This window comes from Coturnix japonica, chromosome 1 (assembly GCF_054131305.1).
Source record: "Coturnix japonica strain WE chromosome 1, WE-NBRP24, whole genome shotgun sequence".
NCBI lineage: Eukaryota > Metazoa > Chordata > Aves > Galliformes > Phasianidae > Coturnix > Coturnix japonica.
The window spans coordinates 33,845,407-33,873,222 of record NC_140663.1 but is presented as its reverse complement, the minus strand read 5'-3'; the positions used below and the strand labels follow the sequence as shown (position 1 = coordinate 33,873,222).

Below are 27,816 nucleotides of genomic sequence, written 5' to 3'. Positions count from 1 at the left end.
TAATGTAACTGGAAGAATAAGAAACCATATTGTTTCTAAAATGATTTTAACTTCCTGCAGGGTGCCATGCCTAGATCTAGGGAGGCTGGGAGATTCTGATGATGAGGTAATTATAAATTAATTTGGTCTTGAATGGTTTTTAGAATTAATGTATTGCAAGAACTTACCAAATACACTTCTAAGTATTATAATAAATGAAAATTGATCATTTGTCCTTTCTTGTTTTAGGATGGGAACTCTTACATACCGTGCAGTAGAAGTTTTCCTCATTCATGCTCTCTAAATTCATCTTCAGACTGGAAACCATCATTAGAAATGCCACATGGGCAGCATCTACCATCTCAACAGGTCAGTCTGTCCTAACAAACCTCTTTAAAATGCCCCTTCATCACTAATTTGGAAAAAGTAGTTGAATGTTTTAGTATCATTATACAGGTTTTTTGTTTGTTTGTTTTTTTCTTCCTCCTTCGATTAAATTCTCGAATCAAAATGCTAATGGTCCAAAATACTTTTGTCAAAGGAGTTTTTACTGAGAAGCCTTTAGCATATTTCAAAAATCTGATTTTTGTTTAATACCTGAGCTCATCTTTGTTGGTAGGTGCATTTATCCTTCTCATAATCACTTGAAAGAGATGTATTAATAATTAGCTTTGTTAACAGTTTGTCAAAGAAACTGAGTAGTGTGAGAGAACATGTAACTTTGCTTTAACTTTCTGAACAGTGCATTAACTTAAAAAAGTTAAAAGGTAAGATCAATAATGGTCAATAAGCATATGACTGAAGAAGAAGAACCTAAGCTTACAAACAGTTAAGTATTCTTTCTGTGGAAGAACAGATACTGTTGAAAAGGGAACTTTTGGAATTAGGTCAAGATATTTCAGTCAGATTTTTTCTTCGTTTCTTAGCTTTAAATGTAAATCATTCTGATTTAAAAGTTGCAGCACTGTTCATGATCAGCATCCAGTATAATAAATGCTAATTGCTCAGATATTACAGTTGTTCTCTGAATATAGAAAAAGTTTTCCTTTGAACATTGTTCTGAGTTAAATTTGGAAAAAATAAAAGTGACAACTTTTTATTTGACCATTCTGTACATCTGAGATTTTGCTAATTACTGTTTAATTTCTCTTTTCATTTAAACAGATTTCTAGAATGTCTTGTCAGATGAAAACAGAGGTAAAGTAGATTAAGAAACGTACACTGACAAAATTAGTAACTGAACAGTAAACACAGCAGCGTATGGTCTGAAAGTCCAGTATGTTTCGGCATCTTTTGTGTTGCAGGAAGTAGCTTATTTAACGTTCTTCTTAATCTGTCATTCTACATCCAATAGTATTTTGAAAATGTTTCAGAAATAATAATTAGAGAGAAAAAGCTGACGGTTAATACAATGCTTTTCTATTAGTGATCCCTAAATACTTGAGAGATTAGCTTTTAAACAAATTCAGGAAGAATAGTACTAACATATCTTTCTGTCATTGTCATTCAATTTACGTCAACTTTGTAATGTTTTATTTGTGCACTTCTATTTGGTTAGAGTGCAGGAAATAGCCTTAACTTATCAGCGTTATCTGGAAGAACTAGGAAGTACTTTCTACTGTTAAAAAATCTATTAGTTCAGAAATATTTAACTTAAGCCTAAGAAATACTGAATGACTGTGTCTGTCTAGAGCAGTAGTGCTGCCAGAGAGAAAACAATTATCAATACATTTACATATAATCTCTGTTTCTTATTTATTGACCTGTATGGCAGGACTCCAGATTGGCTGGCACTCCAAGGTGAATCTGCCATTATCATCATTCTGTTTCCCTATATGACCGAGTGGTTTCTCAACTTGAAACAAATATTTGTTAAATATTTAGTAGGCTTATTCTTATTTCTTTTAATAGAGAAAATATAGAGCAGTGTAGAGTAGGAGAGAATTAAAAAGATTATTATGTAGCTTCATCCCCACACATTGTGTCTCTTGTATGTACTCATGGGTGCTGTAAAATCAAACACTTGGAATTGCTGTAGACCAGTCTCTAGAGAGGGTTTAGTTTAATTGCCCTTGCTAAACAATGTCTGCCTGGTTCTTGCAGTTTCACGATATAAGCTATAGCCCCTGGGCTGCAAGTACACTGCTGCAGGCTGTGCCTCCCTGCCCTCCACACTTTGTAGAAGAGTTTCTCTCTTGACTAATCTCATCATTTCCTCCAGAGGAAGCACAGTCTTCTTTCTGTCCCCTGCCCCCTCCTTCATGCATTTTTACTTCATCCTGTCTTACTGAAAGTAACTAGTAAAATTGTGAATAAAAATAGAAAAACATAAAACATATCCGTCACAAGGACAAATAGAAGTATTCTTCTGAAGAGGTGTTCTGAATATAAATAACACTGATTTGCTGCAGCTTCTCGCTTACTCTTTATTATTGTTTAAGCTTCTGCATGCTGCCTGAAGCCTAACGCTTTTATTGTTTCTTAGAGTTCACAGCTAACGAGTATGTTCATTAATTTAGGCAATATATATGGATAGTACAACATGAGATAACTAGTCTAGGAGTACTTTAGCTCTTAGAATATCTCTGTATCCAACAAAGGTATTTATGCACTTTATAAAATGCGCCTGTAAATGCTGGGAGAACAAAAGGAAAAGGCACAAGCCTGCCATAAAGAACTTCTGGGTACTGGTGGATGGGAAGCTGGATATGAGCCTGCAATGTTCCCTCACAGCCCAGAAAGTCAACCATATCCTAGGCTGCATCTAAAGCAGAGTGGCCAGCAGGTTGAGGAAGTGATCCTGCCCCTCTGCCCAGCACTGGTGAGACCTCACCTGGAGTACTGCATCCAGGTGTGTAGTCCACAGCATAGGAGAGACACGGACCTGTTGGAGTGCATCCAGAGGAGGGCCACAAAAATGATGCAAGGGACAGAAGACCTCCCTACAAGGACAGGCTGAGAGAGCTGGAACTGTTCAACTTGGAGAAGGCTCAGGGGAGACGTGATAGTGATTTTTCAGTATCTAAAGGGGGCCTATATGAAAGAGGGAGGCAGACTTTTTATCACGATCTCCTGTGATGGGACACAGGGAAAAGGTTTTAGCCTAAAACAGGAGATTTAACTGGGTATAAGGAAAGTGGTTCTTATGACAAGAGTAGTGAAAGACTGGAACAGGTTGCCCAGAAGTGTGGTGGAAGACCCATTCCTGGAGACACTCAGGGTCAGGCTGGATGGGGCTCTGGGCAGCCTGTAGGTGTCCCTGTTAATTGCAGGGGAGTTGGACTAGATGGCCTTCAAAGGTCTCTCCCAACTCTAACAGTTCTATTTTTAACTGCAAATATCTGTTTTCTGTTGTGCTCATACTTCTTAGCTCTGGATGCCTGTAGTTTCACCTGTTTTACTTTTTTTCTTTCTAATATTAAGTTCATGCAAGTAAGTCTGTCTACTTGCAGGAATGCTGCAAAAGGTTGATCTGACTTTGACTGTTTCAAGGTCTTTCTTCCTTTCTTCTCTGCTTTCCTTTATCTTGTCTGCTCCCTTTCTGCCTTCATAATGTCTTAAATACTGCAGTGCTAAATTTACAATAATTCATCTTCTGTTCATTTACTTTCTTTTTGCCATCTCTCTCTCTCTTCTTATTTTTTCTTTGCCTGACTTGGGGAGAAGATTTTTCAAGCAATTCTGAAATATTAAGATCATATTCCTCTCTGTGAGTACCCTTTATTTCTGCATTGCTTGTTTCTGGGGCCCTGACTGAGTATTCCTTTAGCAATATGTATTCCACCATCCTCAGTAACAGACTGTGTAAGTAAATCTTTCCAAAATAGGTCATTTTTGGAATAATAATTTGAATGTGGTCTTATCACTCAGGGATTAACTAGTAAAGAGACGTGGATCCCCTTTTGAATGAGAAAGTTGCCTCTTTAAAGAACATTTTGAAGTTCAGAGTTTTTTGAAAATCAGTTTTCTAGAATAAGACTATTTACTGATGTCTCAAGATAAGATGTGTCAAGTAGAGGTGCTGGATATGGCCATCTTATTTTGGTTAGCATTGAGGAGATATCACCTAAACGTTGAAGGTGTTGGTTATTCAGGAAGAGAATGGATAGCGGTACTCTGAGAGAATGGCAGAAAAGACAAGAAACCACCTCCAGAGTCCAGAAGCTTCAGTAAAGGTGCTAACAAAGTAGTAATTGCTTTTTTAAGTGGTAAATGTTTGTTGATATCTTATTCAGCATGTAGAGAGATTTGCCTGTGCGTATGTAATAAAAAAATCTTCCATGTGTTAATTTTAAAGACATTTCTAAATATGGTTTTTGGCATTTAACATTGATCAGGGAATAAAAAAATAGAGGAAGTTCCCTTCAGTTACTCTAGAATGAGAAACTGTGGTGCTTGTAAATATGCTTCTGTTCTCTGCTGTCGTCATGTTTGCCCTCATAGTGCATGTCTAGGCTGGGTGTTGAGATTAGTGTGATTGATGGGGATGAGCCTGGAGCCTAAGAAGATAAGTGACAGGGGAAAGATCTTGGTAAAATGTTATTTCCAAACACGGAAATGCATTCAGGCTTCCACTTCTGCACCCCCAGGTTATTCCATTGAATTATGTTTATACCAAGGACTTGGAAAAGAAATGGTGAAGTATGTGGTCTGAACCTTTGAGAACAATTAACACTGAAAATGGACAGAAGTATGGAGCTAAAATAATGGGAAATAATATCTGCACTTTTTGCCTTGACCTTGTGTAAGATCCAGCATGTGTAGTCTGCAAAGCTTGGGCTGCAAGCTGTGTTAATTCTACCAGGTTTCTTTATTGTTTTTACAGTAAAACTAAGCAGCAAACAAGGGAAGATTGGGTCCTTGAGTGAAGGACCCCAGCAAAGAACAGGAAACAGAAGTGAGCAGATTCTGTGAGGACTGGTCAAAGCTAGGCTGTGCTGAGGGTGGATGACCATTTCAACATATTAATGACATATAATATTCAGAATATTAATGGCTAAATATACAGACGTTGAGTTAATATGCTGTGCCTATTGCTTTCCAAATGAAAAGTTTGTAATTATTGACAATGAGGTTATTTTATTTGCATAATGTTCAGTACAATGAAGGGAGATGGTTTCATGGAAAACAAAGACTTCTTTATTGCTTGGGCTAAGGTCTCTTTTGCACATATTACTTAAAATTTTAAAGGATTTTGTCCCCTTAGAGCCCTACTTCTGATATCCAGATAATACTCGGAGAACATAGAGAACCTTTATTTATGGGTACTTTAAGTGAAAACTGAGTGAAGAAAACAAATTGGTTGTCTTGTTAAGCGTGCTTTTATGTGTGGTGGTGGTTAAGAATGTCCGTTCTGGTGTTTTGTTGTGGTATTACTTTTGCTTTTGTTTCCACTCTTACACACTGGTCTGAAGCTGTGATGTCATCTGTTTCCCAAGGAGTGAATCCCTTATATAGTGTTCTGCAAACCCATCAAAAGGGTATTTATGTGAGTAGCCAAGTTAGTCTGAAAGTGAAGGAACAGGCAACAAGCCTAAACACAGAGAGAAAAGCCAGGGCTGGCCCATTCTAGTGCATTTGGGCTCCAGGGAGGTGAATGCCAAGCACCAGAAGCTGTGTCTTGTCAATTCTTGTGGCAGATCTCAATATAATATCTAACCAAGAAAGTTATTCTGCTAGACATTATTACTGTCTTATTAATTAATAAATCAAACCCTCTTTAGATTTCAATATGTTATTTTATTCCATTAATGAAACTTGTAACTTTTCTTCCCTGAAAATAAGCTGTTCCTAGAGCAACGTAGATAATGATTTGCCCCTACTGATTTGTCTCCCATGTTTCCTCTTTCCCAAGTTCTGTAAATACAGTCTCTTTTGTCAGTTTTCTTAAAAAATATCCTCAATGTGGGAAACAGTTCTGTAATCTACTCAGACTGATTTAAAAGTCTCTTAGAACCAGTTCACAAATATGCTTCAGTTCTTTCTCCTGTTCAGACTGTATTTTAACTTCTTTGCTGATCAAAAAGCAGCACCTCTGTGACTGAGATCTTATACAACTGATGGCAGATCTTTTGCTTTATCTTCAGTGTTTTTAAGCAGAACAGAGAGAGCTCTTGTCTTCTTCAGAGAGGTACTTACAGTCCACTTTCTCCCTGACTTACTGCTGGTCTTTAGCAAAGTTTGTAGAACTGTGCTATTTGTTGAGATTTTTTTTTGTTTGCTTGTTTCAATATGAATGAAAGTTGGTAAGGATTCAGAAGTTGGGAGTCAGAAGTTGGGAGGCAACGCTAGTGAGCAAAATCTGTAGGTTCTGTTCTAAGAGAAAGCTAAGCCTACAATTTCTTAACCTCTTTAATTGTCGTAAAAGTAGGATAAAGACACTTCTAAAAGATGCTTTTTAATAAATTAAGGAAAACATTTTGATGTTAATAATTTGATTTCTGAAACTAATTTATTTTTTGCTCAGGGTTCACAGTTTGAAGATGGGCACAATGATGATCTTACAGCTCTTGATGAAAAAGTTCTCCTGCAACAATGCTACACAAGCAAGCCCTACAATATGCAACACAGTATGAGGAAATCAGAAGCTGTAAGTGTTTTGGCTGTTGTTGGACTGTTAACTGTCTGTACTTGTAGAATGACTTGTAAGTGTTCAGTAGAAGTTAGGCTGTTGATGATTTGGTCTTAGTCTGTAATTGTCATCACAGGGGTTTAAACATTTCTTTTGATGGGAGCTGAGCTGAGTAATCCAGTGAGAAATTTTAAAATCTCTTCTGCAATGCTTCTTATTTTTTACACTGTAATGTGAATAAATGATATTGCACATTAAAAATAAATAAGTACACCTTAAAAGATCGGCTGAGTGACTTGTGTGAACCTGACTGTACTGTTCTGTCTTCTAGTCTCTAGCCTGTACACGAGCCCATATTCTATGGTGCGTAGATTTCATGTTTCTGTCAGCTTTTACTCTGACTAGTTTCCAGAGTAAATGAGCTTATTTTCCTCATTAACTGTTGGAATGGAGTATGTGATGATAGCCCTCTTCATAAGCAGTATGGGCTCTGCTGTTGGCATTAGGTCAGGTCAAGCTATGGCTTTGGATGTCTTCAAGCTCTAAGGGTGGGCTGACTTCTACCGCATCTGTAAGCAACATGTTCCTGTGCTGCTGCACTGTTCCCTTTGTGAAGTTAAGCCTCAAAAGGCCCAATTTGTGACTTGTCATCTTTGCCATTTGGTTGTAGGATGCTTTTGAACACCCCATACCTGCTTCCTCTGCAGACTAAACAAAACCAAACTCCCTTAGTTTCTCTTTTCAGTTCCTTCAGTTCAGATCCTCTGTTGGATCCTATCCAGTTTCCTCTCATCCTTATTCATTCTGTGGAGAAAGCAGCCTCCCAAACTGGAAACAGATGTGGCTTTGCTGTTACAAGAGGAAATACTAACTTCAGTTATGTTGACGTACTCTGTATGTTTCTTTTATTTTTTGCATAGACACAATTCTTACTCCCTTTAGGATTGTTCAACTGGAGTATTGTCCATTTAAGGCTAAATTCTAAGTTTGGGGCTATTTAAAGTGGTGAAGAATCTTAAAACCTTAGGTAGTGCATGACTCAGTATTTTCATGTGCAGAGCGATGGTCTCCATAACTGAATTTTGAAGGTATTATCGAACAGAATTAGTATTCAAACATCCTGATGGAATAATAAGCCATGATATATGAGACAATAAAAGTAAATAATTTTTCATTTATTTGGATTGTTCATTACTATGCACTGAAGTTCACGTCACTGCAAACATATATTTGATTTCTAGATTTGCTAAAGTGAATGTGAATATTGTGCTATTGATGTCACCATTCATTTTCATGATCAGAAAATCTTTTCAGAAAGTACTCTCACAAAGAATTTCCTGTTCATTATTTCTAAAATAGATCTAAATATCTATACAATACAGTGGGTATAATGGGCAGGAGGGGAAGTTTTGAAGTACTGTTAGATTAACTACTGCTAAATCAAATAAGCTGAAGAGACTGATAAAAGGAGCAGTGCAGGACAGCCAAATGGCAGGTACACTGCAGCTGGCATGCTTTAAAAGGAAGCCAGCAGGTGTCTGAGGGACTGTCTGAAGCCTTTCTGTTACTGATTAGTACTCATGGTTATACAGGCTGCATATCTCTTTCTAGGAGCATCTCTTAGGTTCTCTCATGTTCAAGATTCTAATAGAAGTGGTAGTAATAGAAAAAATCAGAAGAAACTACTGCTTATGTAATAATTAAATAGGATATGTGTTGCCTCCACTGTAGGCATTTGATTTTTAAAGTACATTTGAAAATTTGCTTAAGAATACAAAATATTTGTAAAGTTTTCTTTACTGTAATCATTACTAAAACTTCTAATGTTAAAATGGATTTTCTTTTCAATTTTCTTGAGGTTTGGAATGAGAATTATCTTATCTAAGATGTATTACAGTAAGCATATGATTACCAATGAACACTGTATATGATAAATTTGGGGTTTTTTGGGGAGAAGAAAGTTGTTTTTCTATCAACAGTTGTTTTGTGGACAAAAGAGTTGCTTCTCTTTAACCATTCAAAGCTGCTGTAAGTTCATTGTCTGCCTTAGCAACATCATAAATTCGTGGTAAAGGTTTTTTCTAAGAGCTAAATGGAAGAGTACATTTAGTGATCTTCTAGTATTCAACTGCAATGTAAAGAATACGGTTGAAATCTTAAAATTGTCTTCCTTTCATCATGCTAAGACAATTTGGATCTATAAGATGAGTCTTTGTTGTATTTCAACACTGTTCTGTGTAATAACAGTGTTCTCCTTTACGTAATGCTTTTCAGTATGCAGTGGTTCAGTAGCTTGAAATGAATTACTGGAAGTTCTGATAGGTGCAAAAATGAATATGAAAGAAAACCAGGAAGGTCCTATCTGCTGTAATTCAGAAGTCTTGAAGTAAATTCACCAGATGATCTGTTGTTATGTTATTCATTCATTTTTTATTTCTGGCTAGTGTTAATCCATATTTACTTGATTTTTGAAAGATAGCAGTAGTATGTAGGTTGCTCTGAAAGTAATGCCTCTTTCTTATTTCTATGGAAACTACAACAGCTATAAAGAGAACAATACCACTATTTGATAGATTAAATTTTCAGCTATAAAACAGTATTTTTTTCACCACAGTCACCATCATTAGCTATGTATTTTTACCAGGAGTGAACAAGTGCCTGCATGCCACACTTGTGAAAATCTGTACCGACAGTGGTGACCCCACTATCTCTGTCACCACTGCTGAAATGTGCCACCAACAACCTTGCTGTGCTCACATCCGTTGTTTGATCTTCGTAAGTGTTCAGCAAGTACTGGTGGATGACGGTGGGAAGGTTCAACTTGTAACTCCGTATCACCAATTTTCACTTCTAATGTCACAGACTAACATGATAAAATAGAAAGTGTTAATTCTAGAACAGTCCTTCTATCTTTGTGAACTTATGAAATGTCCTTTACAATTACCTGCTGTCTGGGAACCAACTTTCTATTCTTCAGTTGTAGGCAGGCTTGCTGTATGTAGAATTTGGTTGGTGCATGATAAGCTATAAAGAAAAAAAAAAAAAAAGGTAATAATAAAAATATAATAATTCTTCAGCTTCAGAACACACTACAAGTCACTGAAGAAGTTGCCAAAGCCCCTCAGAAAGGACAACCTCTCTTTTTCTCATAAATAAATTGGGAGGAATGAAAACAAATATCAGTGCGGTGAAAAAGTTCAGAGATCTGGAAGATGAAATGAAGCAAGATAGCAGAGCCTAGTTGTTGCCAGTGGCCTCTATGCTGACCTTAGGCATCCTCATGTGCCTTTGGTTTCTCTTTCTGTGAAGTGAATTATGACTGATAACTGAACACTTTACAACGAAGGAAACAAGATTGTGGTTGAGTGTTATCCTATTCTAAAAATGGCAGTAAGATCCTGCTAATTTGCCTACCTCCTCCAGATACTCATTCTTTTACAAGAAAACATTATTCAGCTTGGTCTGTTTCAGCAGAAAATTATGCTGGCATGCAGCAAATTAGAACTGAGACTATATCTTTAAAGAGTTTTTAGCTAAGCATTGCTGGAAGTGGAGTCCCCTCTCTTTTAATGGGGATCTGTGTCAGCCATGATACCCAGAATAGCATCAGTTTCCTTGGGCTCTATTGTACTTCAAAAAGTAATTGAAAACAACAGAAATATCAGAATTCGCATACTTAGTGTCATCTAATGCACAGATAATTTGAGTGCATAGCAGGGAGCACTGTCTTTTAATTACGCAAATAGGATTCTACTCAAAAAGATAAAAAAAAAAATCTTTGAAAATTCCAAATTAATTGTAACATTCATAGGATTGAAGCACTGTCTTAAAGACTAGTTTATGTTTTTGAAGTGCTTGTTATATTTCCATTGCTTTTGGATGTTTTTCCATTATAGGAGGATGTTGCTGCAGAAAGAAAGAAACAGGCTGTAGTAGAACAAGTGATGTTGGATCAGTTATCCAGGTAAGTGAATTTTTAACGTGAAACTACAGCTTTCCCTGCAGAAGAATTTAGGCCTATGAGTGGCTTCTCTTGCTTAGAAGGTGTTTTGATCATCTTGCTGCAACTTGTATTACGTAGTGCTGCTATTTGTAAAATTCTTTTAAATGAAAATTACTTTTCACTTTTTTTGATTTGTGAATTAAAGTATCAATTTCAGGTGCTGTGTTTAAGTTCATTTTTCTCTAAGAAAAATTCTTAATTTTATACCTTTAAGGTATAAGGCTTTAAGGGTTTTACAATAACAGCACTTTTCATTAAAAACAACTCTCTTGTACCTCTGCAGAATATATGGATGCCTGTTGGTACAAATTACAATTATTTATTATTTATTTTCTGTCCTAAGTCGGTTACCTTTATTAATATTCTTCTATTAATATTGCCACAATATTTCTCTGAATTCAAAGGAGTATTTTATCTACATTAAGCATGCAGAAACAAAAGGTACAAGTGAAGCTAACCAATCGAGGCTGTACAGGGGAGCTCTCCTAACTTTGCTGCTATCCCTCCAGCTCTGAGAAATCATTGGTTCAGTGTACAGTGCAGAAATTACCAATGAAAACAAGTGCTTGTTCTCGTGAAATCTTGATGAAGGTGTAAGAGGGGCAAATGATGACACAGCTTGCCTTAAAAGATACTAGTTTTGTTCAAATATTTCAGTTCTGCAGTGTTGAATTAAATTTTTTTTGCATCTTGGATCACCAGTGTTCATTCTATGCTTAACCTTCTTCAGCTGCTTCCCTTTATTTTTGCATGCATATCTCTCCTGCTGTGAACCCTTCTGTTAGCAAATGTCAGAATAATATTCAGTAGTGCTGCAGCTGCATCAGGATGAACTTTCAATTTAAGAAATCTGTTTGCCTTCCATATATAACCACGCCAGAACTGCCAAACAAATTGGTATCAGAGAGCAGGATGTTAATCGAGGAAGATTAGTTCAAAACTATTGCACAGCAAATCTATTAAAGAGAGAGCAGAAGGTTTTCTGTTTTGTATTTATGAAGTTAAATCATCGTAACTGATACGTGCAAAGATGGCTCAGTGTGGAGAAGAAATGAACAGAGAGGAAGTTCATAAACATAAGAAAATAAAGTAATAAATGCATCCGTGCAAAGTATATTTGTTCACTACAAGATTGTTATTTCATATACTTGATTTAGAATAGTTGATTTCAGAATTGTAAAAACATAAAAAATCTCAAACCCACCAAATCTAAAGAAAATAACTACCAACCAAGTAAAAGCAAACACCCTTCTCCTCCAATTTTTTCAACTATAATGGCTAAGGTGAACGAGCTATTGTTGCATTATTCTTGTGAGGTTTTTTGTTTGTTTGTTTGTTTGTTTGTTTGTTTTTCAAAGAAAGAATATATAAAATCTGGAGTACCAAATTCTCCCTGCCCTTTTTCATCAGAGCTGTCATAAGTGATCCAGAACAATCCACACGAGGTGATGTTTACAAGGAAGTTCATGGACATTTGGGATTGGGGACTGCACCCGTGCGTTATAGGAAAAGAACGCTGCATGAAACAAAGTAAGTTTTCTCTGGTGGTCATTTTTTAGAAATATTCTCTTTTCTTGTTATTTTGGGATCTGCAGAGTCTCTCTTTGCCTTTCCAGGTGTTTTGTGCCTGACTTGGAACCAACGCCTTCCTCTCTTTCTAGACTCTTTATTTTGTATAATTGCCTAGTGGGACCTTATTTGTGGATTCTCTGTGTATAATGTTTGATTCATAGTATTTATAAAACACGGGAGAACCAACTTAATCTTATATTGATATTGTTCATCACAGAGTTTTGCCAACCTTCTTTGAATGCTTGAGATCCTGTCATAACCTTTTAGAGACTCCAATCCTGAGGTGCATAAAATTGCATAAATATACATCTATAAATGCTAATGTAGATCTTCACAGTGTTATCATACTTTTCTTCCATGTTTTGATTTCTTTTGCGGTAATTAACTGTATTGGCATTGAAATTTTATTCCTGGCTCGCAAGTACTGAAATTGTAATTCCAATGGCTTAAGAAAAATTGGGAAAACATTTTGATTTTCAGCATTTCATGTTGAAACGTGAATCTGTATCTCCTGGTTTTATTCTGTTAATTTTTCTGAACGTGCAAGAAAACGTGATGGGTGGTAGAGTTTTAATTCTTGACAAGTGTTCATAAATAAATAAAATATCCCATTCACGTCTGTGCTTTCTGCAGATGTACTCTCATATGATGTAATTACAGAGTGCCTTTCATGTTGCAACTCTGAGTTGCTCCCTAATTCAACTATAAGGATCATATCTTCAGCCAGTTGCCACGGATACTGTATTTCACTTGTTTTTTTTTCTTGCTGTTTTGGAATGGTTGAATTTCATATAACATTGTTCTGTGACCACATAAATATTGCTAACATGCAACGTTATTTTTACAGAATAAGGACTGAATCAGGATTAACTGAACACATGCTCTCTAACAAGCTACGCTTTGATAGTAGGATTATATCTCGGTAATTACAATTTCTTTTTTGGAAACTTTTCAGTTCTGGGAGTGTATGGATAATGATTGTAGCTCTTTTGAAATAATTAATTATAATGAACTTCCTTTGTTGTATGTATAGGGAAAAAAAAAGAATATGCAGTGTAGGAGTGTGTGTGTGTGTATATATATGTGCTTATAATACAAAATCTGACCTGGCTTGTAGTGGCGATGTACAGCAGTAAGATGCATAAGTCGTATTATGTTACCATCATGTTTGTCATAGGACAGTGAGGTGTCTGTGTAGAACAACCACTGCAAGTCAGTTAATGGAAAGTTCTGTGGTGTTGTCTTACTATGTGGCAACCACTGTGAATGGAAAGGATGGGTTTGTGTCTTGTTTGTGGATTCTAGCTTGCTAAACCTTGTAGGTTTAAGGTATCTTTGGAATGGATCTGAACTGAGTAGTGGTGGCGTAAACATGTTCTTCAGATATGAAGCAGTGACTGTATATATAGCCAAGGATTCAGTAGGATAGCTGCATATACCATAATAATTACAATAGTCCAGGTTTAGGTAATCCTTTATTTAATGAATGAAAATTACAGTGATCTACTAAAACATGAAGCTTTGAAGGATGTTCTTAACATGATGGAGAACAAAATATTGCTTATAGATTTGTTCACAAATCTGGAAGAGAAATTCTATGGTGGTTTAGAGAAAATAGGTAGCTTTTGAGAAGAAAAATGGTTGTGCAATAGCAAGAGTAGATAAAAAGTGGGTGCTTCAAAGTAGAAGCATTGTTTGTGTTAGGGTTGAATTAAATGTGTTTATATGTAAAAATGTAAATATGCTTTTCAATTTTCCTTCCAGAAATGGTCGTGATGCTTGTAGAGACTTGATTGGATTCTTTTTTGCATGCGACAGATCCCTTACTGTATACGAATTCCGACAGTTTGGAAAAAATAGGTAGGTTAAGTTTCTTCTAAAAAGGTCTTAGAAGATGTCTGTAATGTTACTTAATTATATTTTGTTAAGTTTGCTGTTTTAAGGTTGTTTCTGAATTGTTTCACAGAACAAATGCTTTGCCTTTTATTCAGAAGGGAGTTTATAAACATCAGCGAGGAAAAAAGAAGGGAAAAGCTTATGATCTCAGTGATTTCTACGTAGTAAGTATTTTTCTGTTGAGCTGAAAGCAATGATGTTGGCAAATTTGAAATAATATTTAAATATTCAAATTTAAAATTGTGGTATATAATTTAGGGAAAGACTTTTGGTCTTCCCTTCAGTAGGATTTTCAAATAATGCATTTTTCAGGAGCCTGAATTATTCTCATTTTAGAGATTTCTCTTTTGGCTTCAGTTTGTAGTATTCACACTAGAGGGCAGAAGACTGCAAACAGTGTAGAAGTAGAGTCCTGGAGATTAAATAGAAGGACAAAGTACTCTTTAAAAAAGAAGTGATCTTTCTAAGGTTTGTTGGAGTTTTAGACAAGAGTCAATGACTAAATATTTTTAAGCACGAGGGAATTTTACATTAATTGGTTTTAACCTAGAAGTTTGAAATTTGAAAATGCTGCCCACCAGCTGTTTAAAGAGAGCTTTTGTTACATTTTTCTGGCAAAAAGTTATTGAAACATCATTTGAATAAGTAGCACATATAATCAAGGTTATATCTATTTGAGCATTTGAAACTTAATCCACTGCCTATGAGTTGCACTTATAGAGTTGTGGTCGATAGCTCAGCGTCCAAGTCGAGCGCAGTGATGAGTGGCATTCCTCAGGGATCAGTCTTGGGACCAGTGTTATTTAACATCTTTGTAGGTGACATGGATGGTAGGATTGCATGCACCCTCAGCAAGCTTACAGTTGACACCAAGCTGAGTGGTGCAGTTGATACAATGGAGTGAAGGGATGCTATTCAGTGGGACCTGGACAGGCTTAAGAAGTGGACCCATGCCAACCTCATTAAGTTCAACAAAGCTTAGTGCAAGGTCCTGCATCTGGGTTGGGGCGATCTCAAACATGGACACAGTTTGGGCAGAGAATGGCTTGAGAGCAGCTCTGAGAAGGATTTGGAAGTGTCAGTTGATGAAAGATTCAACGTGAGCCAGCAGTGTGCGCTTGTAGCTCAGAAGGCCTAACGTATCCTAGGTTGCATTGAGAGAATTGTGACGAGCAGGTTGTGATTCTGCCTCCACCTGGAGCATTGTGTCCAGTTCTGGAGCCCCCAGTACAAGAAGAACATGGAGTTGTTGGAGCAGGTCCAGAGGAGGGCCATGAAGATGATCAGATGGCTGGAGCACCCTCCCTATGAAGACAGGCTGAGAGAGCTGGAACTTTTCAGCCTGGAGAAGAGAAGGCTCTGAGGAGACCTTATAGTGACCTTCCAGTACCTGAAGGACGCCTACAGGAATGCTGAAGAAGGACTTTTGTAAGGGCATGTAGTAACGGATAATGATAAATGGTTTTACGCTGGAAAAGGGTAGATTTAGACTAGATATCAAGAAGAAATTCTTTACTGTGAGGGTGATGAGATGCTGGAACAGGTTGCCCAAAGAGGTTGTGGAGGTCCACTCCCTGGAAGCATTCAAGGCCAGGCTGGATTGCCAGGCTGTGAGCAACCTGGTCTAGAGGGAGATGTCCCTGCCTAAAGCAGGGGAGGTTGGAACCAGGTGATCTTAAAGGATAAAGGGAGAAGAAAAACAGAAAAGTAAGTAGACCCAGGTGGAGGAAACAGCAATCTGTAGTCTTTCACTGCTAAACTGTGAAGCACAAGTGTCTCTCTTACTAGACAAACTTATACACAGAGGGTAATATTTCATCTTGAAGCATGCTGCCATTTTTATTTACTCCTAGAGAAGCTGTTTAGAAGTCTAACTGACCTTAGCTACACTTTTTTTGTTATTGCATGCCTAAATGTTAATAGTCACACTTCTTGAAAGTATTTGTATTTTACAAATTATGTGACCTATTAGTAAATAATTGTACACTTTTCAACAGGGAGCTAACCTAACTTTCCAAAGTGTCAATCATAGCCTTCCGAAAAGCGTCAAGCAGAATCCAATTCTTACCCTTCGTGTAATAGGTATTGATGAAGTTGCTATGGATTTTCTGAAGTAAGTGCCACTGACTGTTTTTCAAATCATTTTTCCCCACTTAAGCAAAAAATCTTTTTTAGAAAACTTCCAACATCTTATTTATACTGTTTAAAAAAAAAAAAAAAAAAGTAAATCCATATTTAGGAGAAATTGGTAATAAATATGAGAGGATATAAGGAATTTATTTATAGAACAATAAGGAGTAATATGAAAAATAAAATTATATACGAAGCTTTGTTATTTGCTGTGTAGTTTTTCTCGATACAAAACATGAACATTTGTCAATGTAATGAACTAATATATTTTGTTCAGGAGAAAAATGCTTTTTTGTGATTAACATTATAATTGAATCTTCAGTGAAGCTGGTATTAAAAGCTTATATTAGTCATAATGAGACAAGTGTTTGAATGCAGTCAATGGAAGGATAGAAGGTTTCTCTTTCTTTTTTTTTTTTCTATCTTCCAGATATTGCCACACACTGTAGATGCAGGCACTGGGGCAGCTCATTTGTTTTCTGTAATGAACCCCATGTTCCAACAGAATCTTTTATCACACACTCTTTCCCTCAGACTCTTCAATTGTGTATATTGCAAATCTGCTTTAGCCCTTTGGTGCAGGGAGTAATGCTCCTTTCTGCACCAGAGGCTGGTGCTTGCCTCATAGTGGCAATTCTGAATCACTGTTGAAGAATACAAATCCAGATAGCATTCTGTCTGCTGCTATATATCATACACAGACCATCAATTTTAGAACAGATGGCACAGGCTCATATCAGCCCATAATTTGATATTGTATGGTACTGAATGTCTTAAGAATTAAAGTGTTAATTTTGCTACATTGCCTATTTCTCCCCTCCCTATTTAAAGTCCATGAGGTAACGAAGAAGAGAAAGAAGGACTTTTTTGTGCTTTGTTATATCATTAACAATATCTATATGAGAAATCAAATTATGCCATATATTGTTTATCACAAACAATCTCTTGTTTGTGTCTCGACTGGTATGGTTTGCTATGTCAAAGAGCTATGGAGAGAGAGGTTCAAGTGTTTTGTCTGGTCCCTAAGTCATTGTAATCATGGTGTGTACAGTAAGCAGTCATTAAATGACACTTCTGATTTGGTCATTTACTCAGGTTTCCTCCAAACTTCATAATAGTGAGATATGACTGATCTTAACATGTTTTATTAGAATGCATGGCCTAGATATTTCCTCAGATTATCTACACTTGATTTTTTTTTTTTCCCCCCCTTTCCTGCTGAAATAAAACTTGATAACGTCTGAGGATGGGCTGTGACTGAAGGGAGGAAACTGTCTTCTTTTGCTTTTTCTCTCTTTTATGAACAGAGGGCTGTAAGTATGATGAAAACACAATGCTAATAGATTACACGTTACAGCAGAAAAGCTCTTTTGGAGCAGGATTTCTACAAAATACATTTTAGTAAATTACATTGTTCTATAGAGAATTTTTTAGAACTTTCACAGTTAATCCTCCAGCAAGCATTATTTTTCACCATCAGTACTCTTATCTCAGTATCTATGTGGAAGTAAACAGTCAAGGCAATTAACTGTCTTTCTCTGGGGTTTCTGGTTTCCATTGTGAATACGCTGTTTCTTATCACCAAAAAGTAAAATAAAATAAAATTGGTATGAAAATTTGTTGCTAGAATATGGAAGTTAATTGAGTTTGAGATACCATCAGTTTGATTATTCAAATTTTGGTGAGGAGTTTGTGCCTGTTGCCTCTTGTCCTGTCACTGGGCTGCATTGAACAGATCCCGGCTTAGTCGTCTTTAGTTTCTCCCATCAGGTATTTGTACACGTTGATGAGATACACCTGAGTCTTGCTTTCTCAAGTCTAACCAGTCTCAGATCTCACATCCTCTTGACTTGGAACAGCAATAACAGAGCCTCAATTAAATACATTCAGTATGTAAAGTCAACTTTCATAAGAACAATTTAACTGGCTATTATTTTTCTTTCTGAAAGTGTTTAGATACATGAAGCTTGTTCTCAGTTACGGTAATATTCATTTTAATATCTCTTTACACTGAAAGCTCTGCAAAGGGGCCATAGTGAGCTAACAGTCCATAAAACAGTATATTCAAACTTAATTGGTTGTAGAAAGGTATATCTGTATGATACTTACTGCTAATTGCTCCCTCTCTGCAGCATTTTGATGAAATAATACAGTTTAATTTTGGATAGCTTATGTAGGATATTTTACATCTCAGAAGTGTATCATTTGGGTAGGTATCTTCTTCTTGCATTTTTTGCTAATTTTCTCCCTGTGAAATTTGGAGTTGCTCCAGTATTATTTCTGAAGATTCACTCTTCAGGTTATAATTTCATATTTTCTGCTACTTGTGGTGGAACAAATTGTTTCTTTCTTCTATGTTCTCTCTAACTGAAGTGTTATAGTTTTTTTTTTTTTTTTTTTTTTTTTTTTCTTCCAGATAGTTGACTAAATTTCAGATTGCAAAATCAGTCTATTTTTTTTTCTTTCTTCTGAACGGTGTGTTTGAAGGGAATGATATTGAGCTGCAACTTATTCTTCTCTGGCATAATACTCTTTAACCTTTGTTAGTGTACTTAGAATCCTGCTCAGATAAAGTCCTGAAGGTCTATTGCAGATTTACAACAGCAGCTATGCCCTGCTGCCACAAGTTATGGATCTTCTGTGTTTTATTTTAGAGTATGTAGGTGGCTGTTGATGGTAATGTACAGTTTAGGTGGTTTGAGATGAAGAAGTTTATGGGAACTTTGTAATGGAAGGTACGCAAACTGGAGAGATGTAAATTCTCAATAGACAGGAGTGAAGTAATTCTTCCTCTGAAGGAGGAAATACTCCTCCATGGCAAGGCACTGGTGAACGAGCAGTTCCAAGCTGGCAGTAGTGCTTTTGCATCTGCCTTCCTATTCTAATTAAAGTAGTTGCAGGAGTAGGAGTAGGTTTTCTTTTGTTTTGTTCATTTCTTTGTATAGATTATGTGTAACAGTATTTTTTCTATCAACCTTTGTAACGATTTCTGACTGGGGATTCTGGGGTGGCCTTTTGAGAACACAATCACTTGCCAGGAAAAATTACAGTTTCATTATAATTCCTTGTTCATGTGTACGGAGTACTGATCCAGCTTTTGAACTTAGAAAACAAACTTCTTTAACAACACTGAGTTTGCATTCATTTATTTTGTCAGACATGCAGTTAGCGTTGTGAATTAAAATATAAATGAGGTCAGAATCTCAATCTTTGCTACATCAAATTTGGTGTCAAATGTATGTAGCAAATCCTGCTTTCTACAGTATAAGTTGCAAACCAGCGTGTCATGGAATGATGCTTTCTTTTTCATGGAAGAGTGCTTGTCTTTCTCCTCTTTATTGGTGGTTGGCTTGTATTTGAAATGAGAAGGCTCATGCATTTCCCAATTAGGCTCTCATTAAACCTGAAGTCCCTCCATTTAATCTCTGGTGCAAGAGAAAAATTCTGTGATTAACTGGCACTTTAAACTCAATAGTTAAGAATCCCGTATGGTCTCTTCATGTAAGTGGGCAGAGTAAGGGGAAAAAAAAACCAGAACTGTATAGTGTTAACGTATCTGTCGTTAATATGTCCCATTATTGCTTGTTAGTTACCTGGGCACATTTCAGGCATTGAATTATTTGCTTAAGAGAGATCAGTGCCTGTGTATGTGTTTTCTGTGAGATTTCAACTTTGCTCAAGATCTTTTAAGATGGCCAATCAGCCATCTTAATCAACACTGGAACAAATAGGAGAAACTATGTGACATTTTGTTACTCAGTTATTCATCCTTTCAGTGCCTCATCTTTTTGAGCATCATCAGATGTTAAAAGTAATTGGAATCTGCACAGTCTATTTGTAACAATGAGGTTATTGGAAGAATAAGTTCATTCGGGTCTTTGTCCCCAGTGTCTCCTAAGATTGCTAACAAGGACTCATAGGTGTAGGATGCTTTTAGTTAATTCTTTTCTTGCAGAATCACCTTGCCACTAGTTTGTTCTAGTCATGAAATTCAAAGACTGTGAGGGAAACATTTTCCTTAAGAATATATGTGGAAAATACATGGGATATTTTATAAACATATACAGGAATTTTCACCTCTTGAAATTTTTCTGAGCTATCTCCCGAGATTCTTTGGGTGTGACTCCCATTCATAATGTCCCATTCATTAGCCCCCCCCACCCTTTTTTTTTTTCTTTTTTTTTTTTCTTTTTTCCCCTAAAACACATTTTAAAAAATATTACATTCTGTAGTGTTGTGGTGAACAAGCAAAGAAAGCAGATTTTTAACCAATAATCAGCATACAGACATGTTTGCCTTCCTTAAGGTCTTCACTTCTTCCATTCTTATGCCAATCCAAAGGCCATTCCTTTTCTGAACAGTGTCCCTCTTTCAGTTTGCAACATTTTCACATCTCTTTATTCAGTGGATTTCTGGCTGTTTCTTTTTGGCCTGGAGAATATACACACTCGCTGCAGTTACAAGGTCTGTAGTTCTCTCTTACTGCTCTGAGGTGTCTTTAGACCCTGTTTTCCTTGTTTCAGGATGTATCTCAGCCAATTGAATGAATACAGTCATATGGAACCCAGTCTTGGTGCCAGTGTGTGAAATATCTGAATATTGACACAGAAAATTTAAAGTAATTCTGTTCTTCTGCAGAGGTATTCCTTCATGGAGTGTGTTAGTCCTGAGTGCCCTGTTAAGTGACACTGTTCTCCATCCGTGTCATGAAAGATAATCTATTCTTCCCTTTCTCTGATTATTAAACCACAATGTTGGCTTTTTTAACTTTTTATCCCATTGATTGTGAATAAATAGTCAATGAAAAAGTCAACGAAAGTCATAGAACGGGTACCAGAAATCGATATTAGTTTTGTCATTTAACTGTTTCACTTCTCATTCAGATGTGTCACTCGGAAAGGAAAGATTCAAGATATAACTTCTATAGTTTCAGAATTTCTCTTCTACAGTGATATTTGTAGCTACTTCATGTTACTTTTCTATTGGTAACTAAGCATTGGTAACTAAGCTGTTTTAACAAACTCCTCCTGAGCTGAAGGTTAGGACTTCCTTGAAATATGTTTCCGGAGACTGTGCAAACAGGAGTATTTATCTGTGATTTATAAACGAGCAGAGGAAATGCTAATGGAACATTGTCAGACAAGAATTTCGGCATATCTGCAACTGTTCTGTGTGTGCTGCATAAGACTTGATTGGTTGGTCATCATGCTGATAAGGGCAGTTTAATGTAAAGTGAAAAATGCTTTTCTACTGCAGTTATTTTGCATTAAGTAATATTACATGTGATTTTAACCAACCAACATTAAATTTTTATTATTGTAGAGATTCCTCTTTGCAGTTCAACCAAGAATCTTCTGAGCAATTGACTGATGACAGCAGAGTGTTCAGGAAAATACAAGGTTTGTGTCTACCAGAACCCCCTTGATTTTAAGTTTCTGTATCTCTAACTTTATTGTTCAACACAAGGAACAGCCGTGACAGTTCAAAGATTCTATTTGAATAAACTAAAGCAAACAAGAGTTAGTTATCAGAATATTACTGGAATCTGATATTGGAATAAACTGATCGTAAGAATACTTTCTACTCTCATTTTGCTTTAAATAGATGGTCTGCTTAATGATTTTGGAAAGAGTATGGAATAATTGTGAATGTGATCAATATGATATTCCTTCCTGTGATGACAAAATCTTTAAAATATGCTAGAGTGTAACACTAATCCTTTGTTAAACTGGCAGTAAATTTAAAAAGGTACTGATGAAATGTAAAAGTACATTCTCATTTCATCAGTTAATTCTATGCTCAGTAGTTATTTGACCACTGTTTTTGCAAATTGAGAAGCTGCTTTTTTTTCATACTCCTTTAAGAATGTTCATACTAAATATGTGAATACAATTTAGTATCTAGAATATTCAGTAGAATTTTACCACGTTCCTACCTGTCATAGATACCCTGTCAATAGGGTATGCTGAGAAACTCAGACATCCCTGAAGTAAAACAGGTACTGGTACTGCTGCTATTGCTAGCATAGAAATTTTGGAATGATTTTGCAGACTATGCGATAGTTGTTGCTGGTTCCACCTGTATTAGCATGTTTGTAGGCAGAGGGGACACTCTGTATTTATTAATGGAACATTTGTTTTTGCCAAAGTATAGCATTGCTAAATTGTTTTGTTTGTTGAAATCTATTGTGTGTGTAGGCAATTCCAATGGAAGTCAGCAGTTTTATCATTTGAGCAGGTATAAGTTAAGAGCCATTCTTTCTTTCCGTCTGTGATCTTCTAAATGTTTTATTAGATGTTTCTGCTGCTTTATACAATTTCCATTCAAATGTTACATAACTGATAGTTACATTTAAAACTCCTGTTCTGTCATTAAAGGTAAGAGAGCCTGGATGTGTGGATTGGCCATTTTAATCCACAGCATCACAGGCTGTTGTGGTTTTGTTTACTTTTATAACAGCTCTGTAGCATGTGGGCAACCTTGGTTGAATATTACACTCGTTTCTTTTTGTAAATCCTCAGGTATGCTCAGAAAGACATTAAGTAAGAGAGGAGTTAGAGTTGTAACAGGCCTAGGAAAGTATTTCCGACACATAGACAAGAACGGAATTGGTTTTCTTTCTCAGGCAGACTTCAAAGAGGCTCTAAAACTATTCCACTTGGAAGTGCCTGAACAGGTAAGTCTAATTGAAATTGTAATAATAGGCAGTATCCCACTTTAATTTACTGAAATGCTTTTCTTTGCTTAAATCTATAGTTTAATATGGTTTAATTTATGCAAGGTCTTTTCTTTTTCTGGTGCTACATTGGCATTTCTGCATTCAGTCCTATGTAAAATTCTGAAATAAATAGTAAAATAAATAAAAAGAGCTGTCTTTTTGAGGGATGAGTGGAATTGCAATTATTTTTCTTTTGGGTCCTTTTGTAGATATTATATATGATATGATTTACTTATCAGTCTTCCTTTTAAATATAATTTTACAAAAACAACACAGCTATCAAAACTGCAGATAATATGAATTATGGCTATCAGTGACTGATGATGACTTGAATTATTTGATGAATCTCCAAGTCAGTTTGAATTGGGACATTCTTCTTTGTGAAGTTTGCGCTGTAGCAATTGCTTTATTCCAGGACATCATGAAAAGCTTTGGCAAAATATTTTTAAATTACAGGACTTTGAATCCTTATGGCTTATTCTTGATGATAACAAGAGTGGTAAAGTCAACTATGGAGAATTTGTTCATGCTATAGCTGGAGAAATGAATGAATATCGGAAAGCATTTGTAAGAAAAGTAAGTTTCACTGCACTGTAATTGTGGATACTTTGGAGTCTAACTTTGGAGTTGGTTATTTATTTGAATATTTTTCTTTACCTTTTGTTTCTGGTAATTGTCTTTTTAAGCTGTCAAATGAGTGAATTGCAGTTAATGTAAATTAGAAGATTGTGTGCTGTTCTACTCTTGAATGAAACTGAATTTTGAACTTTGCCACCTAGAATCAAATATTTTACTATTTTGAGGTTGAGTACGTATGCTGTTCTTACAGTTCATTCCAGCATGTAAAGCATCTGGCACTCTGAAGCAATATCTTCCAGAAGTCTGTTTCTGTATTTTGGCAGATCACTCTGTCTGTGATCTGCATATACTGTGTGCTTATTTCTTCCTCCAGTGTCTGAAATAGAAGCAATAATACTTGCCTTCTTTGAGATGTACAATTAGAGGCATTAAGTTGGTGAGAGGTTTTTTTTTTAATATTTGAAATACCATTTGTTAAACGTGTATCTAAAAGCTGGAAAGACAGACTATTGTGCCAGTGTGTTGTGGAACCATTTCCAGTATGAAACACTGATTGCAAATCAGCCAGTATTGTTGGGATGCAATATCATAAATATCAAGAACTATGACACACACTTTTATACTTTTAATTGTGAAGGATCTGCCTCTCCTGGCCTTACGTATTGAGTGTGTGTATTAAAAGTAAACTGTTGGAATGAGAATGAAGCTGCTGTAAGCGGTGCTGAAGAGACCTATATTGGAGTGATGTTGGAATCATTCTAATTGGAGGACGCAGAAAGGAGGCAGTTTGACTACAGATGCTAAGGATGTGCTAGAAATTTTGGAGAGAATACCATTTTTTTTAAATTTTTTTTTTTTTGAGTTTGTATCAGAAGAGGTTTAGGCTGGACATACGAAGGAACTTTTTCTCTCAGAGAGTGGCCAGGCACTGGAATAGCCTGCTCAGGGAGGTGGTGGAGTCGCCATCCCTGGCAGTGTTCAAGAAACTCCTGGATAGGGAGCTAGGAGATATCGTTTAGGGGTTTTCTGTAGGTATGGTAAAGGGAGGACAGTTGGACTAGATGATCTGATAGGTCCTTTCCAACCTTGTGATTCTATGGTACTATGATTCTATGATTCATCCAAGTGTCGGTGATGGAAGACTCCGTTTACTTATGTAAAACGGTTACATCAGAATGATTAATTGCAAAAGATCTAGAAGTATGTACTGAGTATGTGAGTATATTTGATCTCTAAATATTTCCTTTTTTATTTTTTTATTTTTAATTTTACCTTGTTTAGGCTTATATGAAACTAGACTTCAACAAAACTGGAAGCATTCCGATGGTAGACATCAGAAAATGTTACTGTGCAAAGAAACATCCTCTAGTGTTGGCAGGTAATTCATATGGACAAAGAATATATCCTTAATTAATTAATTCACCATGTTTGCAGAGGGAACAGATTCAGAGACTGCTGCAAATATTAACTGTTTTAGTGTTGGCCTGGACTTCAGCTGTTGACAAGAACGTTTTTCCTCTAATTACCTATAAAGTGAAATGTGACTATAAATAGTACTGCAGCTCATCTACATAATTTTAATACTTCTATCACACTGTGAATACTTCAGATATGCAGGCTAGGTTCCTTTCCTTGCCTGTGTAGGACTGCATTTCAGTAGTTGTACCTTATCTCCTGTGTGTGTGTCAACACACAACATTAGTAGTTTTAAATTAGGAGGATGCTGTCTTTTCCATGTTACTGTTCCCCATCAGTATACATAAGGTCTCCAGGTGACACAATTTTCTCATCACTTGAAGTTCCTTCTGAATAAATTACTCATTTATTTCTGCTTGTGGTTGTTTCTCTTTACTGAGGAAATGTTTGAGTATTCTGAAAAAATAATGAAGATAGCAACATGTTTAAACTCTTGCCGCTAAATATGAAATAAAATAGTTTAAATCTTTGTATGTCAGTTTCTAAAATAACATCTCCAGTGCATCAAACTCATGACTGTGAAAGTCTCTTTGGTGTCTTCACCTCTTCTGTGTTACCTATAGAAAAGAGGATGTTTTTTGTTTTGCCAGCAGCATTGGTAGTAACACGTGAGGACAAACTGTGGCTTAAGGATGTTGAGTGTGCATTTTATTTTCTGTGCTATTATGCTGTGTTTTCTCCAGTTTTTTTCAGTACAATAAAAGTTATCTGAGTATAATCTTTATTAAGTCACAAGAAAGCACTTGTCTATTCCAGAACATTTTTGAATGAAACTCATATTTTAATGTATTCCTAGAGCTCTGAGCTTGTTTTATGTAAAACACATGTTTTGCTACAAGCTTACCTCTGAATTACCAACATTTTAATTAAGGAATGTGTTGTTCAGTATTCTCAGTCATTTCAGGAAAAATCTTTCTGATCTCATTATCTGTTTAAACGGACTTTGGCCTCATGTTTTCACTGATACTTAATGCTATAATTTGCTGTTAAAGTAAGGTAAATACTGCAGCTGATACCAAGTGAGCAAATGACTTCATTGCCCCCTTTGAAGTTAGAATATTGAATTTGTTCAAGAAAAATATTTGCAAACTAAATTTGAAGTTTGGTTTCCTAGAATAGACTTGAGAGCTATGTATCCACTGGTCTTAGAAATGTATTTGATGGAAAAAATACCCTTTTACAGGCAAAGCTACAGAAGAAGAAATTAAGTCGTCATTTCTGGAAACATTAGAAGAATCCTGCAGCAATCCTGGAGAAGTGTCCTATTCTGAGTTTGAAGATTATTATGAAGGATTAAGTATTGGAATCGCAGATGACGATGATTTTGTTAACATCTTAAGGAACCCTTGGGGAATTTAGAGTGGAAGAAGACAAAAATACCAAAGAGACTCCTTCTAAAAAAGGAGAGAGATAAATAAGGGAGGATTCGATCATGATGTGCATTGCTTAATAATAATTGCTTTTCATTGATTTAAAGGACTGAAAATTGTAGGTGCTTTCAGAATCACACAGGACACGGTAAGTTTCTTAGTGTACCTGTTGAGCAGAGCTGCCCACTGTTTTAACATAAATGCTGTTAATGCACTTTCTTGGGCTGTTCCACGTATCAGAAGGCATCATTTACCAGATGTTTGAATAAAGAGACTTGTTTTAAAAGTAAGTGGGAATAGAATACTAAAATGTATGTATGAGTATATTCAAGAAATAAATTAATTTTATGATTGTTGAAAACTTTAGATTTGACAGTGTAGACACTTCATACCTTTTTTTTTTCAGTTTTATTTTGTTAAAAAAAAGAAAAAGTATAATTGCTTTTAAGACATTATTTGCTTTCTTTCTCCTTTGCTATGTTGGTGATTAGCCTGAAAAAGAGCAGGCCATCCTCATCCAGTTTGGAGGATGTCTGCAGTACTGAAAATGCAGAGAAGTTCACACAAATTAGTCTTGGAACCAGAACCCAGATCATCTGCTTATTTTTTTTATCTTGGTCAGGCGTCTGAAGCTGAATGTTGAATCCCAAAGGCTTAATAAGTGCAAGTATATTTTTCAGTGACCTTCTGCCTATATTTCACTAAATCATTTTCAAATCAAATTTGTATGTGAATATCTGACTTCTATACTTCAAATTGCTGAGACTTTTTTTTTTAAAACTAAGTAATGATATGCTTTGTCAGACTGATATGCAGAATTTTGTGTCTGACCTAAAAGTATAGACCAGAAAAATCTGTATTTAAAGAGCACTGTTGCACCAAAAACTGAATTCTGAATTAAAATATTTCTTACTCCTTCAAATATCCAGCCAGGTATGCTTTTCTATGTAATACATCATTTTAATTCTGTAAGGTTAATTGTGTTAAGTAATAAAAAATGTGTTATAAATTAATTATATATGTGTGTGTCAATACCTTTGGTTTCAATGTACCTTTCACCAAAATTAACAGTGTGTTGAACTGCATTTCTTAAGTTTATGCAATTACAGTATATTAATTTTCCCCTTGCTTGTCTGACCAGTTTTGAATTTATAGTTTGGGGTTCAAAGGACCTTCGTCTGAAACACAATTTGTCTTACACAGAAATTTAAGGACAGTGATGAAATGAATGTTAAATGAGGGACTTTAGGCCCTCTGCGTGTGACTGGTTTGTTCTAGATATAGCATTTTTGTGTTCTAATTACTTGTGCTTTTGTTATCTTCTGAATATCTGTAGCCTGACCTCTCTTGGAATTGCAGTTTCTGCTCTAAACCCTCAAATGAAGAATTTTTTTTCCAGTTCTTTTGAGGCTGCAGATGTCTGCATTGGTTTACAAAGCAATGCAAAATTGTGTCAATACTTATTCTAAGAAGAATTCTGATGCGGCTCATTACAATCTTTTTATTCCTCCATTCCTGCTGA

At 35.9% G+C, this 27,816-nt stretch overlaps 1 protein-coding gene across 6 annotated transcripts in view; it reads left to right on the top strand.

Moving 5' to 3' along the window:
- The window catches only part of CAPS2 (calcyphosine 2), a 28,865-nt gene extending 1,558 nt beyond the window's left edge, over positions 1-27,307 (top strand). For 2 of the 6 annotated variants that reach the window (XM_015856747.3, XM_085537063.1), the window contains 15 exons: positions 61-106; positions 229-348; positions 1,144-1,176; positions 6,446-6,568; positions 10,447-10,514; positions 11,964-12,083; positions 12,973-13,047; positions 13,890-13,985; positions 14,092-14,185; positions 16,019-16,134; positions 21,474-21,550; positions 22,673-22,827; positions 23,326-23,445; positions 24,730-24,826; positions 26,108-27,307. In XM_015856747.3, the coding sequence (XP_015712233.2) occupies positions 61-106; positions 229-348; positions 1,144-1,176; positions 6,446-6,568; positions 10,447-10,514; positions 11,964-12,083; positions 12,973-13,047; positions 13,890-13,985; positions 14,092-14,185; positions 16,019-16,134; positions 21,474-21,550; positions 22,673-22,827; positions 23,326-23,445; positions 24,730-24,826; positions 26,108-26,283 (1,516 nt within the window). In that variant the 3' untranslated portion in view covers positions 26,284-27,307. Of the gene's footprint in view, positions 1-60; positions 107-228; positions 349-1,143; positions 1,177-6,445; positions 6,569-10,446; positions 10,515-11,963; positions 12,084-12,972; positions 13,048-13,889; positions 13,986-14,068; positions 14,186-16,018; positions 16,135-21,473; positions 21,551-22,672; positions 22,828-23,325; positions 23,446-24,729; positions 24,827-26,107 lie in introns of all 6 variants that reach the window. The other 4 variants (XM_085537060.1, XM_032443609.2, XR_014942463.1 and 1 more) reach the window with 3 other exon arrangements.
- The last annotated feature ends 509 nt before the right edge of the window (positions 27,308-27,816 follow it).